The sequence below is a fragment of the Gobius niger genome (genome assembly GCF_951799975.1).
Source record: "Gobius niger genome assembly, chromosome: 9".
Classification (NCBI taxonomy): domain Eukaryota; kingdom Metazoa; phylum Chordata; class Actinopteri; order Gobiiformes; family Gobiidae; genus Gobius; species Gobius niger.
Genome location: NC_136860.1, coordinates 29,742,351 through 29,763,599, shown reverse-complemented (window position 1 = coordinate 29,763,599; position 21,249 = coordinate 29,742,351). Strand labels below are relative to the sequence as shown.

At 40.7% G+C, this 21,249-nt stretch overlaps 1 protein-coding gene across 1 annotated transcript in view; it reads right to left on the bottom strand.

Moving 5' to 3' along the window:
• Positions 1–5,701: 5,701 nt before the first annotated feature.
• The window catches only part of wnt10a (wingless-type MMTV integration site family, member 10a), a gene marked incomplete at both ends in the record, with an annotated part of 39,909 nt that continues 24,361 nt past the window's right edge, over positions 5,702–21,249 (bottom strand). The window contains one exon of the mRNA XM_079563659.1: positions 5,702–6,286. Coding sequence (XP_079419785.1) covers positions 5,702–6,286 — 585 coding nt within the window. The remainder of the gene's footprint in view (positions 6,287–21,249) is intronic.

The window sequence follows — 21,249 nt, the reverse complement described above, 5'->3', positions numbered from 1 at the left end:
AATTGGATATTGAATAAATATTAGACAAATGCTGCAAAAATCTACCCGAGACGTGGATTGGATTGTTTTGAAATTGATAAATAAAGTCATAAGTGTGCGTATACTGGGTGATGAGAGTCTGTTTAGAATTCAGACAATACGAGTTGAACGGATGACTGCCACTGAGGCTTAAACCAAGGAAATCTCCGCTCTAGGAATGAGCTGCATTAGCAGGTTGTCAACACCGGGCAGGAACTGATACTCACAAAAGAGACACACACATGCAATTTTATGTCTTTGTAGCCAAGAGGTCGGTTGAGTATTGCCAAATTTGTACTTCTACAAGAGTGTATATTTTTTGTATTTTTTAAGGGTGTACATCAGGTCGGGGTGGGGGGTTTGGCTGCGGCTACATTGTAAGTGCTTTCGTAAGATTTTGTAAGATTTATACTGATACTTTACAACCCTAGCACTGTCCCTGTGGAGTGGTAAGTGTTCAAAGACATAATACCATATGTGTATGATCAAATCAGCCATGAGTGTAATTCTTTATTTTAAAGGGCATTTTTGTTTCCTGAAGACCAACAGCTCGACTTGGAGCCATTATCTCTCTTCCGGGTATGCCATAAAACAGTGGTTCCCAAACCTTACAGATGTTGGTCACCTGACCAACATCTCGGGACACCCTTCTCTAAGATGTAATTAGTATTTATAAGAATGTGACATGAAAAACATTCCAGATCTGGTTTATAAATGTATGTTTGGATTTCTAATGTTTGGCTTAATTTCACTGAAATATACTGTTCAATCATAAATAATTCCAATTCAAAGTTTATATTGAAACAGTGTCTCAACCCCCATCTCAGTGTCCCCCCCCCCCCCCCCCCCCCCCCCGCCATACAATATGTAATAATTACAGTTTATAGGCTTAAAAGAACAGGCCACCGTTTTTCCATACTTAGATATGTTCTTATCTGAGCTTAGACGAGTTGATGCGTACCTGTCTGGTCTTTGTGCGTGCGCTCAGTCACGCAAAAAGACCAAAGATGTTGTTAGCATTTAGCCTCTCCCAGCATGTTCCTATGGAGCCAAACGGGGCGATGTTAGAAGCGACCAAGCTCTTCCACGATAGAGTAGTTAAATGATCAAAGTATAGCTACACAAAATTAAACATGTCGATTTTCTAAGCTGATAAAAAGGGGTACTATTTTGTAAGGCGGAATAACACCGTAGGAGCACTTTGACACCCGCGCAGTTGTAGCGTCACTCCTAAGTTATTCTGAACCGTATTTAAATGGAAGAGCTCGGTCGCTTCTAACTTCACCCCTGTTTGGCCCCATAGAGGAGAGGCTAAATGCGAAAAACATCTTTGGTCTCTTGACTGAGCACACGTGTAAAGACCAGACAGGTACGCATCAACTCGTCTAAGCTCAGGTAAGAACATATCTCAGCATGGAAAAGCGGTGTTCCTTTAAATTCAATGCAGTACGGCAGTCAGTGTAAAATCGACAGAATTGGGACTGAACTTGATATTTTATTCCAGACATTACCAAAGTCCAGGACATAGTAGCCCTCCTTATAGATCTGTAAATCTCTCTAGGGCACCCTAATTATAATAATGCACTTTATTTAAAGGAATTTGGTAAATACTGGTTTAAATTTGTATTTTTTTCAATGTACTTGTTTTGCAGACAAGCTTATGCCCCCCCATTTTATACCATTCACCATCACTGTTTTTAGTTTTGTAAATTGCAATTCCACCACACACTGGTTTTGTGTCATGTGGCAATGCACTAATACATTTGATTTATATTGCGCCTTACATTTCATAGATATCTCAAAGTACAAGACACTTTTGCACTTACCCTCCCTTTATGTTGGTGTGCTCTGGCAAAGACCAGAATAATGGCTGCATTTTTATAAGTATGACCCATGGCATTGTCCTCCACAGATTTGGAACCAAAAAGAAACAACCTTCATTTTCCAAAGCGTGCGTGACGAAAGTGCTCTCGGAAGTTACATTTCTTCAAAAGGCAAATGTAACTGAGTAAATGTAACTCAATAGTGGCCACCTCTGTAACCGGCAGAACAAACATTAAGTATTTAGACATGTGAAAAGAGGAGTGTGTGAAGTCATGCATGGGATACAGTGAAAAGACGCATGCGGAACTCAACATACACAGATGGGACGGGAAGGGGGTGGGGAGGTGCAAGTGCCCCCCCTCCAGCTATGATGGTGGAAGTATGTTTGGATAAGAATAGAAACTGGAATAGCACCTTTTTACGGCACATCTGTTTGGCCTGAGAGTAGTGTGTCTCCTTGTAGCCGTACATTTGACACATCACTTCCCCCGAGGCGCAGAATATACAAGCGGGGAGGACGCTCAACAGGGTTTCCTCGGCACGCAAACCCCTGACCAGTATGAGACCATCGCTGCTCCACTCTGCAGCTGGGCTTAGGACTCTATCCACTGCTTAGAATGGTGAAAAAATGTATTACTTTCAGAGTGAAATAGTTGAAATATTGGGCACCTCAGATGGAGCATAAACATTTAGCTGTAAAAAAAGAAATTGTCTTCCAGTCTCCGACGCTATACTTTTGATCTAATCTAGGGGCCAAAGTTTTACAAATGAATAAACCAACATAGTGTGCATGCCTAGAAATGTGAGTCTAAATCAGTGGTTCTCAACTGGTGGGTTGGGACCCAAAAGGGAGTCATGGTTCCATTTAAAGAGGGTCGCTAGCCTTTTGTTGCTTTATTTTGTCATTATACATGAATTGTACAACGACATTTGTCCTCTGCATTTGACCCATCCCTTGATGCCACATTTCAATATTTACCACCTATAAAAGTATAGAAGCATCTGAATCTATAAAGAATGTGTTGCTTTGGTCGTAATTTCAGCTTTATAAGTTAATTTAATGTTTATTCAACTTTAATTTGCGGTATTTTAAATGATACATAAGTAAGTCAATTATTATTTGGGTCGCAGTTTGCCATTTTAGGATTACACTGGGTCCTGACAGCAGCCCAGTTGAGACACAGATCTAAAGTATGTCCTTGAATCTGTAGGTAACCAGGGCTGGGTACTGTTGTACACAATGATACCAGTATGGGTTTGAAAGAAAAAAAAAGGTTTAGGTATGACTGGCATAAAAAACATAAAAGTATCAAAAGCAGGAACCAAGTTTTGACCAAGTTTTGATGCCTGTTGGGTCCAGGGACAGCATTAAAGGTTACTTGTTTCACAAAATAGTCTCAATAAATAGTCTTTTATGGAATGAATCAACATTATGCGATATGATGTTATGAATTAACATCATATCGTAAACCAAGTATCGTTAAAGTACCAGTATTTTAAAAAATGTAACGGTGCCTGCCCTGTATGCCCTATATCATGAAAAACTGTTGCCCGTCTGCAGGGTACTTCTGGGTTTAATTCCTGGATTACATGTGGTGTTTTTCTTGTTTTGTTTTTTTGTGAGTACAGGTGCATGTTCTCACTTTGTCAGGATGACTTCTGATTTCTGTCGATCTAATATTCTAGAAAGTCACTTTACTTTGGCGCTTGCATCTTCCACTTGTCATCTCAGTGTAGGATGGGTTTTTCATGGCGTCACTGCACCTCCTCTGAGAAAACACATAACTTTATGTACTGATGAAACTACTCGATCTACTTCTAGCATCCCAAAATGTAAAACAGAGATCATTGCATACTACATTTAAAACATTTGCGCATTTAACTAAAACTTCTAGAAAATCAAACTGTCATTCATGATCAGTTAGGGCGTGATGAGGGAGCGGCCGTTAGCCTGGAAAAAGGGCTTGTGGGAAATTGTTGTCTGAACGATATTGATAATGTTTCAATCTTATTTAAATTAAATGTATGTCAATGATGATGTTATAATGTATAAATCCATGGTCACGTATTCATCTTCATGTAGAATCAGTTTTTTACAGTAAGATCAACCAGGTGGAAAGTAGAATCTTTGCTATGATTTTTGGTCGGTGTTATATTGTGCACTGTCCCTGTCTAAATAAAAAACATACCATAAAGTAACCATACCATACCATGGGTCGCATAGAAACTTGTCCCTTACCTGAGGAACAATGGCTTTGGTATAATAGCTAACAAATCAATCGGCCAGTTATGGTAAGGAAATATCTCTGCCATTAAAATATATCTAAAAGCATGTGAAACAGATGAACAACAGAATCCACTGCATTCACGTCTTTTATTATTTCATCACATTAAGCCCCTTTCATTGTTGGCCTTTTCTGTATTGTCTTACAAATATTAAGTTATCCACAAAAATAAAAATAACTTAGATATTAACCATATTAAAACATACAAATACATTACATTACTTTACAATTAGGACATGAAATGCATATAGCTCCCAGAGTTCTCCTGGATACAGTTCTGGGTGTGCAAAAACAACTTAAAGCCACACTGTGTAACATTTCATTCAATAAATAGTGCTAGATCCTTTATTTTAAACTCTTTTTGTATATATCCCAATGCAAAAAATATCATTTTCTGTGTCAAGCTGAGCATCAGGAGCATCAGCTATGTTTTTTTTTTTTTAGTTTTTCGTCCGGATTGTTGCTCTGAAATGTTCCACAGTGTGACTTTAAACACCAGAAACATTATTATTTTCTCCTTTGCTTTCCACACGAGCAGGTATTTGAAATAAATTACAGTCCAACATAAAGCCGCACTCACACAATGTAATAGATTAAGATGTACAATGGCGGGAGAGTTCATGTTTCAAAATGGCGCCATTGCACAATTGCAGGTGGGTATAGTACACATAGTGATGCTCACATACCACAATAGGACGAACACGGACAGCTCTAGATGCTTTTAGTGTGAAAGGTTAAAGCCAGTTGTGCTCCCAGTCTCCTGAGGCACTTAAAATTAATAATATTTCATTATTTACATATAGCTTTAACATCTATAGTTATTTACATTGGCTTATGATGTTGCGCTGTGACACACCGCCTGCCAGGCCAAACAAAACAAAAAAATATTATTGCATTGAGCTAATTTACCTGCATTCTTTTGGAAATGCTTGGAGACCTTGACATTTGGCCGAAGTATGAAGTTCCATGAAGCAGCAACGTCATCAGTCTTTGTATTAGCTTTCAGTACAGCCGCTCACAGTTCCACATCGCATCAGCCGCGTAAATTGATAAACACTATCTTAAAGCAATGTTTAAAATCTGAGAAATCACCCCCCCAAAAAATTGCTTTCAACTTTTGGCAGTGAGTTATTGTGGTGAAAACATGTCACGTATGCTAACAGAAATGTGCACAAATTAGAGAAACTATATGCACAAAGCGACGGCTGTGGTATCGGGTGGTTATAGAGCTATTTTTGAACAACATGGACACGCTATACTATAATTTATGCATAATGTTTAGTTGCAATATGCCACTTTCACTGCATGTCCTCGTTCTCTACCAACGCGCTTTCAGGTTAATAACAGTTTCTCCCTGAAATAAGAAAGCGTCGGTCTCTCTCAAAGACAACTGTTTTGTAGCATCTCTCGGGAGCTACCAGTTCAGTGTGCACTCCCGTTGTATGTGCACTTTTGTTTCTGCTTTCTCCACCGAATACGGAGTCCACTGCAGAAAGAAATGAGGGCTTTTCGTAACAGTCCTGCAGCCCTCTTGCCTAAAAAAAACGTCTTTTTTTTTTTTAATGCATTCATCATCATTTACACACGCTGACCCATTCTGTTATCCTGCACTCTTCGCAGACCACGTAGCAGCACCAGTGGAACTTGCAGTTGCACCTCTCGCTCCGCGTTTGCTGGAGGATGTTGTGCCCCCTCCCGCAGCAGAGGCTCTCACAGTTGTCCATGCCGGGGCTCGTCTTGTTGCAGATCCGGCCCTGCGTCCCCCACGAGTCCGAGCTCAGGTCCCTCTCGCAAAAGTCGGGACTCTTTTCGAAGTAGACCAGCTCGTTGGAGCTCGGTCGCCGCCGGTGGTGGTGGTTGCTGTGGTGATGGTGGTGGTGGTGGTGGTGGCGGTGGCTCCGGTAGTTGCCGTTGTCGTTGTTGTTGCTGTTGTGGTGGAAGTCGTGGCCGTTCCCGTGGTGATTGTTGCCGTGGTGGGAGTGGTCCAGCTGCCCCGTGTTGCGGTTGTGCGCCTTGATGAGCGTGGCGAAGTCGAAGCGCTGTTTCAGGATGGAGCCCACCACTCTGAACTCCGGGGTGACCTGCCAGCACGTCTTCAGCTGGCAGCTGCCGGACGTCCCGTGGCACTTGCACTTCCGCCTCATGTGGTTCAACACGACCTGAAAGACACAGAAAACATGACAACATTAACATGCTGGTACGGAGTTCGTTGTTCTCTGATTTTCAGGTTCTCGGATGAGTCAGGGGGGGGAGTATTCCTGTATGGAGAGAATCCAGATGACGTCACAGCATGGCAACAGAAGCCAAATGTTGTGTTTTGATTGTAAGTCCGCACCCTCTATTGATGATATGGCATTTTTATAAAGTCTCAACACCAGTTTTTTCCATCCATCCATCCATCCATCCATCCATCCATCCATCCATCCATCCATCCATCCATCCATCCATCCATCCATCTATCCATCCATCCATCCATCCATCCATCCATCCATCCATCCATCCATCCATCCATCCATCCATCCATCCATCCATTGTCTTCTGCTTTATCCGGGGCCGGGTCGCGGGGGCAGCAGTCTCAGCAGAGATGCCCAAACTTCCCGGTCCACACACACCTCCTCCAACTGTTCTGGAGGGACCCCGAGGCGACACCAGGCCAGCTCGGAGACATAGTCCCACCAGCGTGTCCTGGGTCTTCCACGAGGCCTTGTCCCATCACCAGGACGGGGCCTTTCTGTGTGGAGTTTGCATGTTCTCCCCGTGTCTGCATAGGTTAGTGGTAGGTTATAAAAAACATGTGCAATAGGTTAATCCTCCAGCCAGGTGTTTCTGACCACCAGCCTGGCCCCACATCATGGAGATGGGTCCCCGAGCGCCGGCCCATGCTGGCAGCTCACTGCTCCTCCATGTGACACTGAGGGTGGGTCAAATGCAGAGAACTAATTTCTCTACAGAGATTTCTCTACAGAGATTAATGCAGTATAACTTAACTTATAACTTAACTTAATCCAATCATCCCTCCTTGCAGTATGCTGTTTTCTCAGATGTTTGTGACTGGATTGACTTTTTTTTGGGAGGTGACACTGAAAAACAAGTAACCTGGTGCTGAAATGTGTGGAAAAATGCTAATAAAACCATCTCCATTAACCTGAATATGAGGAAGAAAGTTTGGAATGTGTTGGGACCACAAATAAAAACTAAGGAACTCTTTCTTAGCTTGAAAATCAGAAAAATGGGTACAAGATCAATTGTTTTATTTGTGGGTTACTTGTAGGTTTTCGATGCTGATGGATCTGTCTCCATGGTTACGTATAAATGCCTGCCTAGAACCTACCAAAATCCCTAAAAAAACTGAAATAAAATTAGTCTTGAAGCATCCATAGAGGTCACTGAGGTGGAAAGCAAAGGCAATAAGCTATAAGTCATATGTATAAAACCTGATCTTTTAAAAAACATGAAAAGATCCATAATTTAAGTAGGTATTTTCAAATATCAAGCGACTGGACTGGGTTTGATTGAGTTGAGGACATTTCGCTTCTATATTCAAAACTTTCTTACAAATTACTGGTTTATTTTTTGTTTAACCAGTCTTGCATTTTGACTACAAGAGCGAGAAAAAGCTTCTGAAGATCGAAGCGAAACATACTAAACCCAACCTGCCCAGCCCAGTCGACAACATTTGAACATCTCTACTCCGACTGATAATGCACTTCAACCAGTCCTCATATAATGTTGTATAGACACAAAAAACTAGACTGTGTAGAGAATAAAATGATTTCTTGGGAAGGCTTTCCTGTAGCCGGGCTGCATTTGTGAGGTAATGCACATGGGGTCACTCAGTCACCTTTGTTTGCTTACATTTTGGGTGTACAGTGAAACAGCAAAGTGGCAAAGAATGAAGAAAAATTGGTCCCGCATTAAAAAGCCCGGTGGTCCTGCTCTGACGCTGAATATCAAATATCACTGACGGATGCAGGCAGTACCCAAACATACACAGGCTTTTCTTTTTTTTTTTTTCAAGTTTCAATGCAGTACGTCTACCTCCAAGCATGGAAAAACTATACAAGCTTTGCACTATATATAAGGCCTTTGCAGACAAAATATATCACATTGTCATCTTGGGTTGTTTTGGTGATGATGTTTTGCCGCTCACCTCAGCAGCTATTGACCATCTCTGCAATATCGGCTCCTTGGTTAAAAGTCTGACCTCACTGTTGTCAATTTTGTGGTTCCTTGCTTTCAAATGGTGTATATTCCGCTTGCTGCGAAAATATCGATAGTTACTGACGAAACCTCTTGTAGCCAGAGCTGGAACTTCCTCAATACAGTACAAACCGATCAAGAACTTTTATCTATTGCCTTACACTTGAAAACTTCAGGTCCAGGAAGACAATACAGCAGATAGTTTTTTTTCAATTTTGTATGGAGTTTGAAATTCTTGCCTTGCCTTTTTATAACCATCAACACAAAACAACCATTTAGAGATGGCTTAATCCATGCTGTTCAGCCGGTAACACGTCTGCTTGTCTGCATACGTAGGTGTCTTTGCATACACATGTTTAGAAGTCATGAGCACTTCTAAAATAGAGAAGATGCAATTAGCAACAAGGCACCGGACCACCCATCGAAGAGGCAAGCACCGCTTTCGCTTCCACTTCACGGACGAAACGCGAAGTTTGATCGTGATGCCCTCAGAGCTTTTACAGTAATGTTTCTTTGATGTCTTTCTGCCCTATAACACACTCACTTTGAAATAAATGCCTGATTTGCCTTTATGCATCTATTGTAGAACCAGTGAACTCTCTATAACCATGATCCAGGTTAGAGGTGTCCAGCTTTTGTAATCGAACACATATGTCTATCATTTTGGCTTCTTCCACTATTGTGTCTTCATTTGCTGGACCATTTTAATTTGCTTTGCTCTTTTGTTGGGTGGGATTTTTGGCCCCGGAAATGTTTGCACTTTTGAACAGGACAACGTGAACTCATGGTGAAGGGCCAGGAATGATTAAGCAAATTTTTTCGAGGCTGGGAATTCATCTCGAGATAGTGAAGCCAGCACAGAGTCTCTCGCAATGAGGCGCAGAAGTTTTGGCTCCCTGGATCAAGCAAGGGGAAGATGAAACGATGAACCTGAACCTCCAAAGAGCAATGCAGGCATGACAACCCAGGAATCTCTTCGTTCTGGAAGACCTTTGTTAAGAAGAAAGGGAAACAAGCCCTCACCCTAACATTGAAACACTCTTGGCTACCTAGAAACCTGTTTAAAGGGATGTTTCAGGATTTTTGACATAGGGCCTCATTTCCTAGTCCTCCAGAGTGTTGTTGATTTCTGGATATATAAATATTATTTAATTCATGCTGTCCTCATATTTGAAGAGTTTAGTAGTGCTAGGCTGGTGCTAGGCTAGCGCATGTCTATGGTAACTATTAGCCTGCATTAAAAACAGTCTGACTCAAACACAGTGGGCTGTAATGAGGCATAAATATCTGTGTTGACTGAATGATTGTTGAATACAACCATTTTGCTTTTAAAAGAACTTATATTTGAGCAGCATCAGCTTCCTGGTTGTAAGCTACGTAGCGGCGGAGTGATCTGCTAGGTTACCGGATCTACAGTAGTTTGTTTACCTGCGGACGGCATTACTACCAGTGGAATTCACAAAGGAGCTTTCTACAAATCAGATATGGCAACGTTTGGAGGACGACCCCATGATTTTGAAGAGGTTTTTAATGCAGGCTACAAGTTACCATAGACATGCGCTAGCCTCACATTAGCCTAGCCCCACTAAACTCTTCAAATACAATATAATATAATATAATATAAGGACTGCATGACTTAAACAGCATTCTGGATTACTAGGAAATGAGGCCCTATGTCAAAAATCCTGAATTTGCCATGCTGGAGGGCTACGGGGTATTAACTTTGCAGGTGCCCAAACCTTTGTCATGGACGTTTCTCCTTTTATGTTATGGAAATGTCTCATCTGTATCTTCATGCCTTTTGGAGATAATTTCGTTTACTTAATCTGGAGTGCCAAAACTTTCACAACCCACTGTATGTTTCCAAATACATTCAACCTCCCCCTGACTCTTTTTAGTCAAAACCCTGACTACAACGTTCTTTAAATCAAATACCGCATTGTTATCCTTTGATGTGTTTGCTAATCTCACTCGTCACAGTTTGGTATCCAACTTTGTGGAAGTAAAGCTCTGGGACACAAACCTTCCAAACATTTGGCTGCATCAACTGGAATGCTAAATATTTCCACTTGTTTTGTGTGTAATGGCAAGTGTCTCAAACTATGCATTAGGTCCATAAACACTTTACCGAGAGTGTTGAAAAGAAAGTTTCCAAACCTGAAATCAGTGGTTACGGATCCAAGGGGCTGTGCTGCCATTGGGTAAACAACATTGTAATATTGCTTTGCGTTTCACGATGCAACCGCTCTTTTTAGTTTAGTTTTTTTTTTTTTGCTTCTTACGGGCCGCGGCAACCCCAGAATCACAACTGGCTTTGCCCTAAACACACAGCGCACTCTTTAATCTTGCAGCTCTACAGCCCACTTAAACCTTCGAGAGACAAACTGACCCGCGGAGCGTAATTGCATCCACATTGCTACTGTTTGAGGGCGCAGCAATAGCCCGGACACTTCAAAGCCCGTAGGAAAATAATAGGAAGGTGAAAGAGGTGTTTTCACTGGGCCAAATTGTACAGAGAAATAAACACGGGCATAGTTGAAGCAGATTAGGATCCACAGATTAGAAATGGCTAGTATAATGTTTATGGACACTCTTCGCTAAAAGGCAGTGTCTAGAAGTTGTTGACAGCATCCTTTAAGCGGTGATGGATTGCCTAGCTGGGACAGGAGTTTTTCTTTTCCTTTCTTCTCACAGCTTTTCTTGATCAATAAAACGCCAAACTGCACCAAGCCACAAACCAATGGAACACTTTTCACACAAAAAACACAACTCTTTTGTCAAAACCTTGAACACAATCTATTGTGCACAAGTCTAAAACCTCTCTTTACCAGGCACATTTTCATTTGAAATTGTGAGCTATGTTGAAATAGTATATAGTATATAGTAAATAGTGTATAGCTACGAAATTTGAGGAGAAAAAGCCCCGGTAATGCAAACTGGATCCTAATTAAGCAAATAAATGTTACAAACACCATCCTATCAAATGAGGAAATAAATACCCCTTTAACCAATAGGATTTTAATATGTTCTCCAAATAGTTTGATTTAAATAGTAATGGGGTATTGATTTTTATGATTTAAATCCTAATGATCAACACTCTTGGAACAGGGCACAGACAGTGATTATATTTTATCTACACATTGCTACTGAAAAAAAAAACACTGCATCCCACATTAAATCCATTAGTCAATATTGTCAGTATTAGTGAATATATCCTGCTGATAATGTGTCCAGAATTCGAACAAGAAAAGCTGCAATCTCAACAGACATTTTCAGCAAAAACAAATGAATAATAACATAGATACATTCAAAAACATAAAAGAAATAAATAGAAAGGTTGTGTACCCAGGAGAAAAGCACGTTGCAGGCATGAGATGAATTTGACAGGCCAACACGCCCAAGACATTAGCAGCTAATAGGAAACGGGGACGCTGCCTGTTCATGTGTCAGAAGTGGCTTGTTCCTTTGAGATGTCGAGAGATGATCCTTAAACCAACAAAGGCAACGACATATGGAACAGCACAGTGTGTACCTGTGCAGAGCACATACAGGCTCACATATAAGCACTGAGCATGTGGAAACAGACCCTCACTCTCCATGACTAATGACATCTAACAAAAGATCCACACTATCCACAAATGTCAAGTCTCCAAATGACTGGAAAAGAGTGTAATGCTTTTGGCTTTTTGTTCATCCCCTTTTTTGCCTTGATGCAATTTTGAGGTCTAGACCATATCTGTCACGTTGATTAATTGTCGATCACATGAAAGCTTGTGATTTCCTATTTTTTGTTTCTTATCATTTCTATCTTGGACTATACAACCATTCGAAAATCATAAGACAATTTGCCAATATTATTGTAAATACACATTTCCATTTCTGCAACTAATGGAGCGGGAAGTGGCTTCATTGCAATGGTGTTCTTCTACGGCCGTAATGCTAATTCTACTTCAAGCGCAAGTACAGCTGGTACTTTAGCTGCTTCTCTGCTCCTGCCAATGCATCCAGTATAAAGTACTAGTGTCACTGCATCTACATTTGCTGCTACTACTGCAACATATTCCCTGCATGTTGCCGCAAATACTTCCAGTTCAGCCACTATTGCTACGAGTCCTTTGGCAGAGTATTCCGGGGAGAAAAAGAAGCTTTGCCTTGCGGATGACTCTGGTAGAATCCTGCCTCGCTTTCTGTGTTAAGATGGTGAACATACTGGCACAAGTTTTTCAGTCAGCTTGCCCAGAAGGAGGGTAGCAACCTCATCAACATGCAAAAAAAAAAGAAGAAAAAAAAAAACTACCAACCAAGCAACCAAGGGTTAATTAGCCCTTATAGGGACATGTTTTAGTTTATTCAATATCAGGCTGGCGCACTGCAGATGTCACCATTTATAATAGACTGACTCTCTTCAGCGATGTTCATACTTATTCCACTCGCCAATCAAGTGAAGGGCGTTTTCTGTTACCTGCCTGTCGAACAAATCAACTTCAGAGAACATCGTGTTATAGAGCAATGGTGGCATGGAATTCTCTCCCACAATTCCTGGTTTCTGGGATTCACAATGTTAGTTTTTCCAAAAGACTTAGACTGTATGCACTTACTTTGGAGTAACTGGATCATCTATGTAATGACTTTACAATGAGCTATGTCAGCTGAAATGTTTTTGGTATATTTTATATGATACCCCGAGAGTGGTAATATTTCTTATCACAGAAGAGCTTATATTGTTATATTGTCATGTTCAGTAGGGCTGAAACAGCTAATCGATCGGTCGACAACTAATCGATTATTGAAATAGGTGACAACTATTTTTGTCAAAAAAGGGAAGGGAAAGGAAGAAAAAAAAGAAGGAAAAAAGAAAGAAAATTTACTAAAAATAAAAGAAAAAGAAGAGAAGAAAAAAAAAAAACATTTACCATTTCAATACTCTATTCACAGCCAGTCAATTAGTTGTATAAATAACTGATGGATTGATCGACTACCAAAATGAGCGTTAGTTGCAGCCCTAATGTTCAGTGTATATGTGTTGTGTTTCGTTGTGTGTGTGTGTGTGTGTGTGTGTGTGTGTGTGTGTGTTTAAAATTGTTAAGACCCCAGGAAGAATAGCTGCTTTATTTAGTAGCTAATGGGGATCTAAATAAATAAACAATAAACAATCTTCCGACTGCAAATTCGTGCCCTGTAATACCCTGCACCGTTCCATGGGATGGGTCCTTGCACCACGTGGGGGTTGATCCAGCTACAAAGAGGAAACCAGTGAGAAAAGTAAAAAATAAATAAATTTAACCAACCCAGCCCATTTCACGACTTTGACATACTTCTGCTAGGATGGGAAACTTCTGGACAACAGAGAACAAAACCTACACAAAATAAAAAACTACCACAGCTATCCATGTCTCTGTGCTTGTATTAGTAATATAATCTTATCACCACAACAAGCGCTCTCATTCTTTTTGTCTGTCACTTTTCACAAGGTAACTTTTTATGAAAAGAGCAAAAAAACGCTGATGCCGTGATTTGTTGTTTTCCTTGCAGTTAAGCTCGAATCCTGAAAGTGTTGCCCCGGGACATTTGCACATCTGAATGGTGGAGGGTGGGCCGCGCTAATTGTGAGGTTTGAGGAGGGAGGAGAGGAAAGGCAGTGACAGCGGGACGAGTGGATCCGCGGGATTATCTCTTGGCTTGCCCCTCGGTTTTGGTGAAGAGGTTTGCGTGTGAGCGGCAGCGTGTGTGGGTGTGCAGTAACAAATCACCTGTCCGTCTCCGGGGGCTCGCTCTCTTAGTCATATCCTGATGCTATTGGCTATTTGGTTTGCATGGTGATGCCGTCAATAGCGATTGTGGCAAAAGAGAAAGACAAACAAAATAGAAAATGAACAAAATGCTGAAGCTTGTTTTTAGGAGCAAGGAGGAAAAACTCCTTCCCAATCTCCCAATCGTGGAAGCAACACGCCTCTATACTACAGCAGGGATTCACAAACATTTCAGACAGGGACCCCCAGAATCCCCATGTGGACAATCCGGCAGCCCTTTGCATGTGATTTCAGCTGACAATTCTATTTGATTTCAATTCATAAATCATGTTTTCAATATATTAGAGGAAATACACAGTGTACAACAGGATTTACTGCTTATCTTCCCTCAATATAATGAAAATTGGTCAAATATCTTTTACATACACTCTTTACAGAACATTAGCACTAACCTCCACCTGAACCGAGCATTTTCTCCAGTTTCAGTCCCAAATCAAAAAGCTTCAAAGTATCAAAATGGCAACACAAATGATAGTACGGTTCACTCTGTAATTTCGCCTGATTTTTGTGGGGAGTATATTTGTTCTGATGTGAAAAAAAAAAAAAAAAAAAAAAAGAAAAGTGCCACGATAACACTTATATGTGAGTAAGAACTGTAGTTTGGCGAAAATGTACAAAATTTGGCCAAAATAGGTCGTCCCAATCAAAAATCAATGAAACCCTTGTCGTATTTTTCACGGTGTTGCCGTAGCGATGACCAGAACTCCCCTTTTACACTCATGGAAAAATAGTATAATTGCACAATTTTAAAAAATGACAAGGGCAAATAGATTCAGACGGCATCTCTGAAATCGTCCATATACTTTATGAAAACAGTTAAGGGGAAAAACAATTTTGAAAAAATCTAAACGTTCTCTAATTGTTCAAAAACTACTTTAACAAATGCTGAATTATGAATATAGTTTTCTACTAAATAAAGATACAAAGACATGGAGAGGAGCAAAGTGGTTCAACAGCCCATAAATACATAAATAATGGGGAATGCTAACATAATGCTACATGTTAGCATTTAGTTTCTCTATAGATTTTATTTTCCCCCTCGGCGAGGACACGCCCCCTTCTATGACGTCTGTATTATGGAAACATTGTTTTTCTCATTGCTTGGGCCATAAGGTTTCCAAAAATATTTAGTTTTCATACTCTCCACGAAGATCCCACAACAGTGGAAATATAAACATAGTGAGCCAGACTATGAGGATGAAACCACGACAAAAAAGTGACAAAAACGTGATGAAAAAGTCACAAAAGAGCAACAAAAAAGTGTTTTGTAGGTCTTAGCTTTCAAATGAGGTGTTGCTGAAGAACTGAAGAAAATGCACTCGGTTAAGGTGGGGGTTAAGACAACACAGTGAGTCTAGTTGCGACCAACATACTGTATTTTCCCGCCAATTCAACAAACCCTGTTACCCCAAATCACTATCTACCCACTTCTCGACACTCTGGGCCTGGACAACGTGCTATCATCAATGAATTCACAAGTTTATCAAGATATTTTGCAGAAAAGCTTAAGGCCGTCTGTCCAACAGTTGAAGTTCACCAGAGGATGAGTTTTGGAACAAGACAATGACCCAAAGCACAAAACGAATCAACATCAGAAGAATAACAAAGTCCTGACTTAAACCCAATTGGGATGCTGTGGCATGACCTCAAGAAAGCCATTCACACCAGACATCCCAGGAATCATTCATTTCGTTTATGTAAGTGACCGCCACATTCAAGAGTAAAGCGACTTTAATCGTAAACAAAAATGCTAATGGCACACATCTCAAGACTAAGTTGCCCACTGCAGCTCCCTAATTACTCCCTATTTACCCGCGTTGGACCACAGATACACAGACGCACATCTGGCTGGTTTTAATGGCGTCTGAGTGAGACAGAGGCGTCTGTAAAGTGCCCCAGACTGAGATCAAATGGGACATGTTGGTGGCACATTAGGACTGCGGGCTACATTATATATACACTACACCAGACCAGCACCAGCGCGGTGAGTGAGTGAGCTGTGAGTCTGGCCTTGTAGCACTCATTTAAATGGGTCAGAGTACATTAGACAGTGAGCAGAGGCCTGGAAGAAGCTGTGTGTTAAAATATGGATAGTATGTGGGCCTGTGTCAGTGTATAGAGGGTAAGTGAAGGCAAATGAAGCTGTCAGAGGCCTCTTCTCTGAGGCAAGTTTAAAAAAAAAAGTTACGCAGAACAGTCACGCGAAGCAAAACGGAAATACACACCGAGGTTATTTTCCCTAAAGTAAATTTCTTTTTTTTTCTCTGTCACTTTGGCACATTTCTCAGATCAGGAAGGAAAATTCCAAAAGTTAATGTTCGACTTGCAAATGATTTAGTTGCTTTTGCAGAAATTCCTTTTCTTTCGCAATAAGCTAATGCTCATCATTTCAAATTATTTTTTAATAATTTTTACTATTCGTCAGACTAATCTAAACATTTAGTTTTGGTTTTATTTTTGAGGCATAGTCACCAAAATGGGTAAAGCAACTGTCATAATATGCATGGTATTTAAAGGGACTATACAGAGTTTAAAAATATTATATAAATTAAGTATTTTCCTCCCCCGACATGTTCCAGCCATGTCATAATGTGTAGAATGAGCCCAGACCTGTTCATAACAACTGCCTCTAAAATCCTGCACTGTCACTAAAAACGTTGTTACTTCGGGTCCGAAGTGCCGTCATGCACAAGCATAATAAAGAGATTGCAGTTACTTGTAAGACCTGAGGTGGCAGTAGTGAGCATAAAATGACCAACTTGCATCTAGTCTCTTTAATGTAAAATCCAATGCAACGTAATATACAAAAATGTAGATGTAGATGTAGATGTAGATCATGCAATAAAATTAACAGGGGGGACTTGAAAAAAGGAACATAACACAGAACACTGCAAGGGCGTGTATAAGAGCAACAAAACAAAAAGCTGAACAAGAACAACTCAAATCCGCCAGCATATCCGACCATTGCAAAAGAGAGAACCACAGATTTAGAATCCTCGGAAGAATGACGACAATAAACACCAGCGCTGGATTAAGAAGGCAATGGAATTCGGAGATGTGCCCCCGGGACAGTAAACCGGGATGAGGGGGCTTTTTGCTTTCACACACCTGGGACAGACCAAAACCTGTGTAAATCTGCTGACAAGACACGTCACAGTGACATCATGTGACCAACGCTGAGGAAGATTGCAGAAAGAGTGCAGTCGAAATTGTCAGGCATGAAAAAAAAATGGTGGAGTTTTATGGTACAACATTGGTAATCAGTTCCTGTATATCTTGCTGTTATAGTATTTCTTTATTTATGGACATTACCAAAGTAGCGACTACTCTTCCTGGGGTTCTGGAGTAAGTGGACAATTCAAAATCAGTGCGCGTATTTAATTTGTTTGTAAATATACCATTTACCACCATTACATCAATGTCATCTCAAATTTGAACTTGACCTTCTGTTGTGTGCAGCCTGTAGTAAACACAGCCGTATCACTTTCAAAAGACCTTCACAATAAAAGCCTCCTCCGTTACAATAACATGTCAGGGTTGAGCCTGGCCTGCTGCCTCGCTCACCTCTTAATCCTGCCCCCGGGCCTCATATTTTTAAAAGTGTATTAGGATTTGCAGCGACAAGAAATGCTCGAATATTTCTATCCACTTTGATGCCGTGTGAGATAAGGTCGAACTCTAAATCTGTGAAGAAAAGAGCCAAAGACAGGACACATGACGCTTAAATTGGTGCTAATCAAAATCTGGAATCCGTCACATTATGGGATACAGGGTTTCTATGGGCTGCAGTTATAAATCTATGAATGATTATGATAGAAGTATTGATATAAGACATGTGGAAGTGTTTGTCAACTTTTTAAGCAAAAGATCTTTGGCTCTGCATAGGGAGGTCGATGTAGTTTTAAAGTTTTAACACATAGCTCATCACTTTTGGTTTGTGATTTCTTGCTTTGTGATCTTAGGAGCAGCCGAGTGTGTAGGCGGATCTTTATTCTAAACAATAGCTGCAGAGATGCTGTGTCGTAGATTGTTCAGTGGCCACTCACTGGACCCTATTGTACATGTTCCGTGTCCTCCTTGTGACTGTGCCCACTACTGTTGCAGTAAGCACTACGGTTAAAGATGAAGTCCAAAAGCAGTGACCAAAAACGTCTCTAAACTCGCTTTATAGAGCTGTGTTGATAAGTTTCTAAGCTGCTATTGGAGCCACAGCTGCCCTGAGGTAGACCAGTGTTTCCCAACCAGCGGTACGAGCCGGGGAGCCCAGTGGGAATGTGAACACTTAGCAGGGGGTACTTCGGGTACTTTGTTTATTATTGCAATAGCTCAGATATAGAAAGAAGAAGGCAAAACTGTCTTTAAATATTATTTAAACCTCTTAACCCCCACCTGAACCGAGCACATTTTCTCCTGCTTGGCTTTACCCAAATCTAAAAGCTTCTTGAAAAAAGCAAGGAAAAAAAAGATGAAAAAGTAACAGAAATGTGACAAAAAACGGACAAAAATGCAACAAAAAAGCCAAAAAAGAGCAACAGAAAAGTGACAGAAAAAGTGACAAAACAGAGAAAAAAGCCACAAAAGAGGAACAAAACAGTGATAAAAACACAACAAAAAAGTGACAAGAAGCAATGAAAATGTGGCAAAAATAAGAGGAAAACCCAACAAAAAAGCAATGGGAAAAATATGTCAAAGAAGTGAAGACAACGCGAGGAAAAAGCTCAATTCCGATGAGTTTTGTTGGTCTTAGCTTTAAAATGAGACGTTGCACTGACCGATAGGCTGTGAACTTATGGATTTGGGTAAAGCTGAACTGGAAAAAACGCGCTCAGTTAAGGCGGAGGTTAAGAGTTGAAAATAATTGGCGGCACCTAAGAGTTCAGGGGGTGCTTTGAGTAGAAATGAAGGACTCAAGGTTTTGGAACCACTGATGGAAACGAGACTGCCAATCTGCGACCAACAGGCGGTGAAGTGTCTTGCCCAAGGACACGATGACCTTCAGCCCCTGTGGACCACCACCTGAGCAAATCCTCACACTCCATCTGCTGCTCCTGTCCCTTCCGCTCTCCTCCGCTGGCGAGCGCGGGGCCGACGATGCCAGTGGTTGTGATTAGCAGTCGCAGATACAGAGTAAATGGGGCGTAGCGGTGCGTGTGACTGCATGCTTCAGTCTGTGCGCTCTGCCAAAGGTACGTGTTACTAAACTCCCTCACCCTCGCCGTGTTTCACTGATCAAACATTCACTTTCGGCTGACTCAGAGTTGACTCGCGTGGAGAAGAAGTTGAAATAGAGTTTTTGCAGTTGGGCCATTTTTAGAAAGAAATTCCTTTTGTATGAGTTCATGTGGAAAATGTTCCAAGACTTAGTTTATAGAAGAACTACTGGTGCTAATACTATGTAAGTTGCTGATATACAGAAATTACTTCAAGATTTTGCAATTGTCATGTTTGCATTTACAACTCCGTAACAACAGAACATAATATTGCAACAAATGGACTAAAGAAAGGCTGAAAACTGAGAGTAAGCTTGACCTGAGTACATGCACATCACTGGGGTCCTGACCCTCCAATGGAAACCACTGTTCTACATTACAATAACACGGTGAGGTTAAGCCAGGCCTGCTGCCTCTCTAACCCTTTAATCCCGCCTCGGGGTTGAATGACTTCAAAAGTTTTGTGATGAGAGCGAGTGATCTGCGTTCAAACTGTCTTTAGAGACTCTGAGTGATAAAGGGAAAAGAAAACACATAAAGGTATTTCCTGAATAAATCAGTGTCTGTTCAGAAGTGCCTTGATACTGAGGTCAGAGACAAACCACGCAGAAGTGTATCTAGTATCAGTAAAAAGTCACGCTTCTTGGAAACACAAACATGGACACCTCTGTTGAAGAAGTGCCAACACGCATTTATCATACACCATACGAAGCTGAACTCTCGCCCTCCCTTCCTCTGCTTTCAAATGCATTCACTGCACTGCCAAACTTGACTGTTCATCTAGCTTTGAATGCATTGATTTATTTGATCTTAATTTAAGTGCAAACATCTTGGCCCATGGACAGGTTTCTTGAAATTAGACTCTCAGATTGAAGCCGCTCATGTTCATTGTATTAGCCTACCTTACTGGGTCATGGCAAATCTACTTTTTTGAAGTTTTAATCCTGTGCTGCTTAAAGGCACTATATCTGGTACCTAGTAGTGGCCAAAGGACATTATTTTTTGCAGTGTATGGTCTACTCCATCCCCTCAAGGACACCGACTCCTCAAATCTCTGTGCACATATGCTGTACATAATATTAGATTTTGTACATATTATTAAATTTTGCTCTAAATACTGTTACCACAAAGGGTTTGACATTGACATAATTACAATTCTCTACAGTGTTGCTCATTGTGCTGAAATTAACAATAAAGGCAAATATGACTTTGATCTTTGTGTCTTTGTCAGTTGTATTTTAAATATACATGGGTAAATATTCTTTCTGTTAATAATAGAAAAAGAATCATAGAAAATAATAATAATACATTTAATCTTCTTTATGTATGCCCTTATCGCCTTCTAGTTTTAAAGTTTTTATAGCTTTCTTTTTATCTGAATTCTGTGTTATATGTTTAATGTTGTACCTAGTTTGTGAACCTGTTCTCAAACCATGGCAATAAGTACTATTCTGATTCTGATTCTGTTATACCAAAAACGCCCTATATCCCTGCATGGCTTAACAATTAAGAAGATATATTCCATTCCCTTTAAGCAGGAGTTTGGCTGCTTCTAAAATACATCGTTCAACAGTGTGTTTACAAAGGCTTACAGACTTCTAAAACGTCATATCAATTTTAGATAACACTCTAAGTAGTTCTTGGATCCCGATAATCAGCAAACCCTGTTAAAAAATATATATATTTGCTTCAACATGGACAGAATAATGGAGGCCAATGGCAATAATCAACAAACACAGTGGGTAGTAGATTAGCAGAAATCACCGGCCGATCCCTGTGTCATCACTCGTAATATTCCCAGGGAAAATCCTAATCTGGAGTCTGTAAAGCAGGTTTTACTGGTAAACATGAGTCTGGTGCGTTCGCTGTTCAAAGAAAATCTGCCAAAGGAGGTTTGAAGCC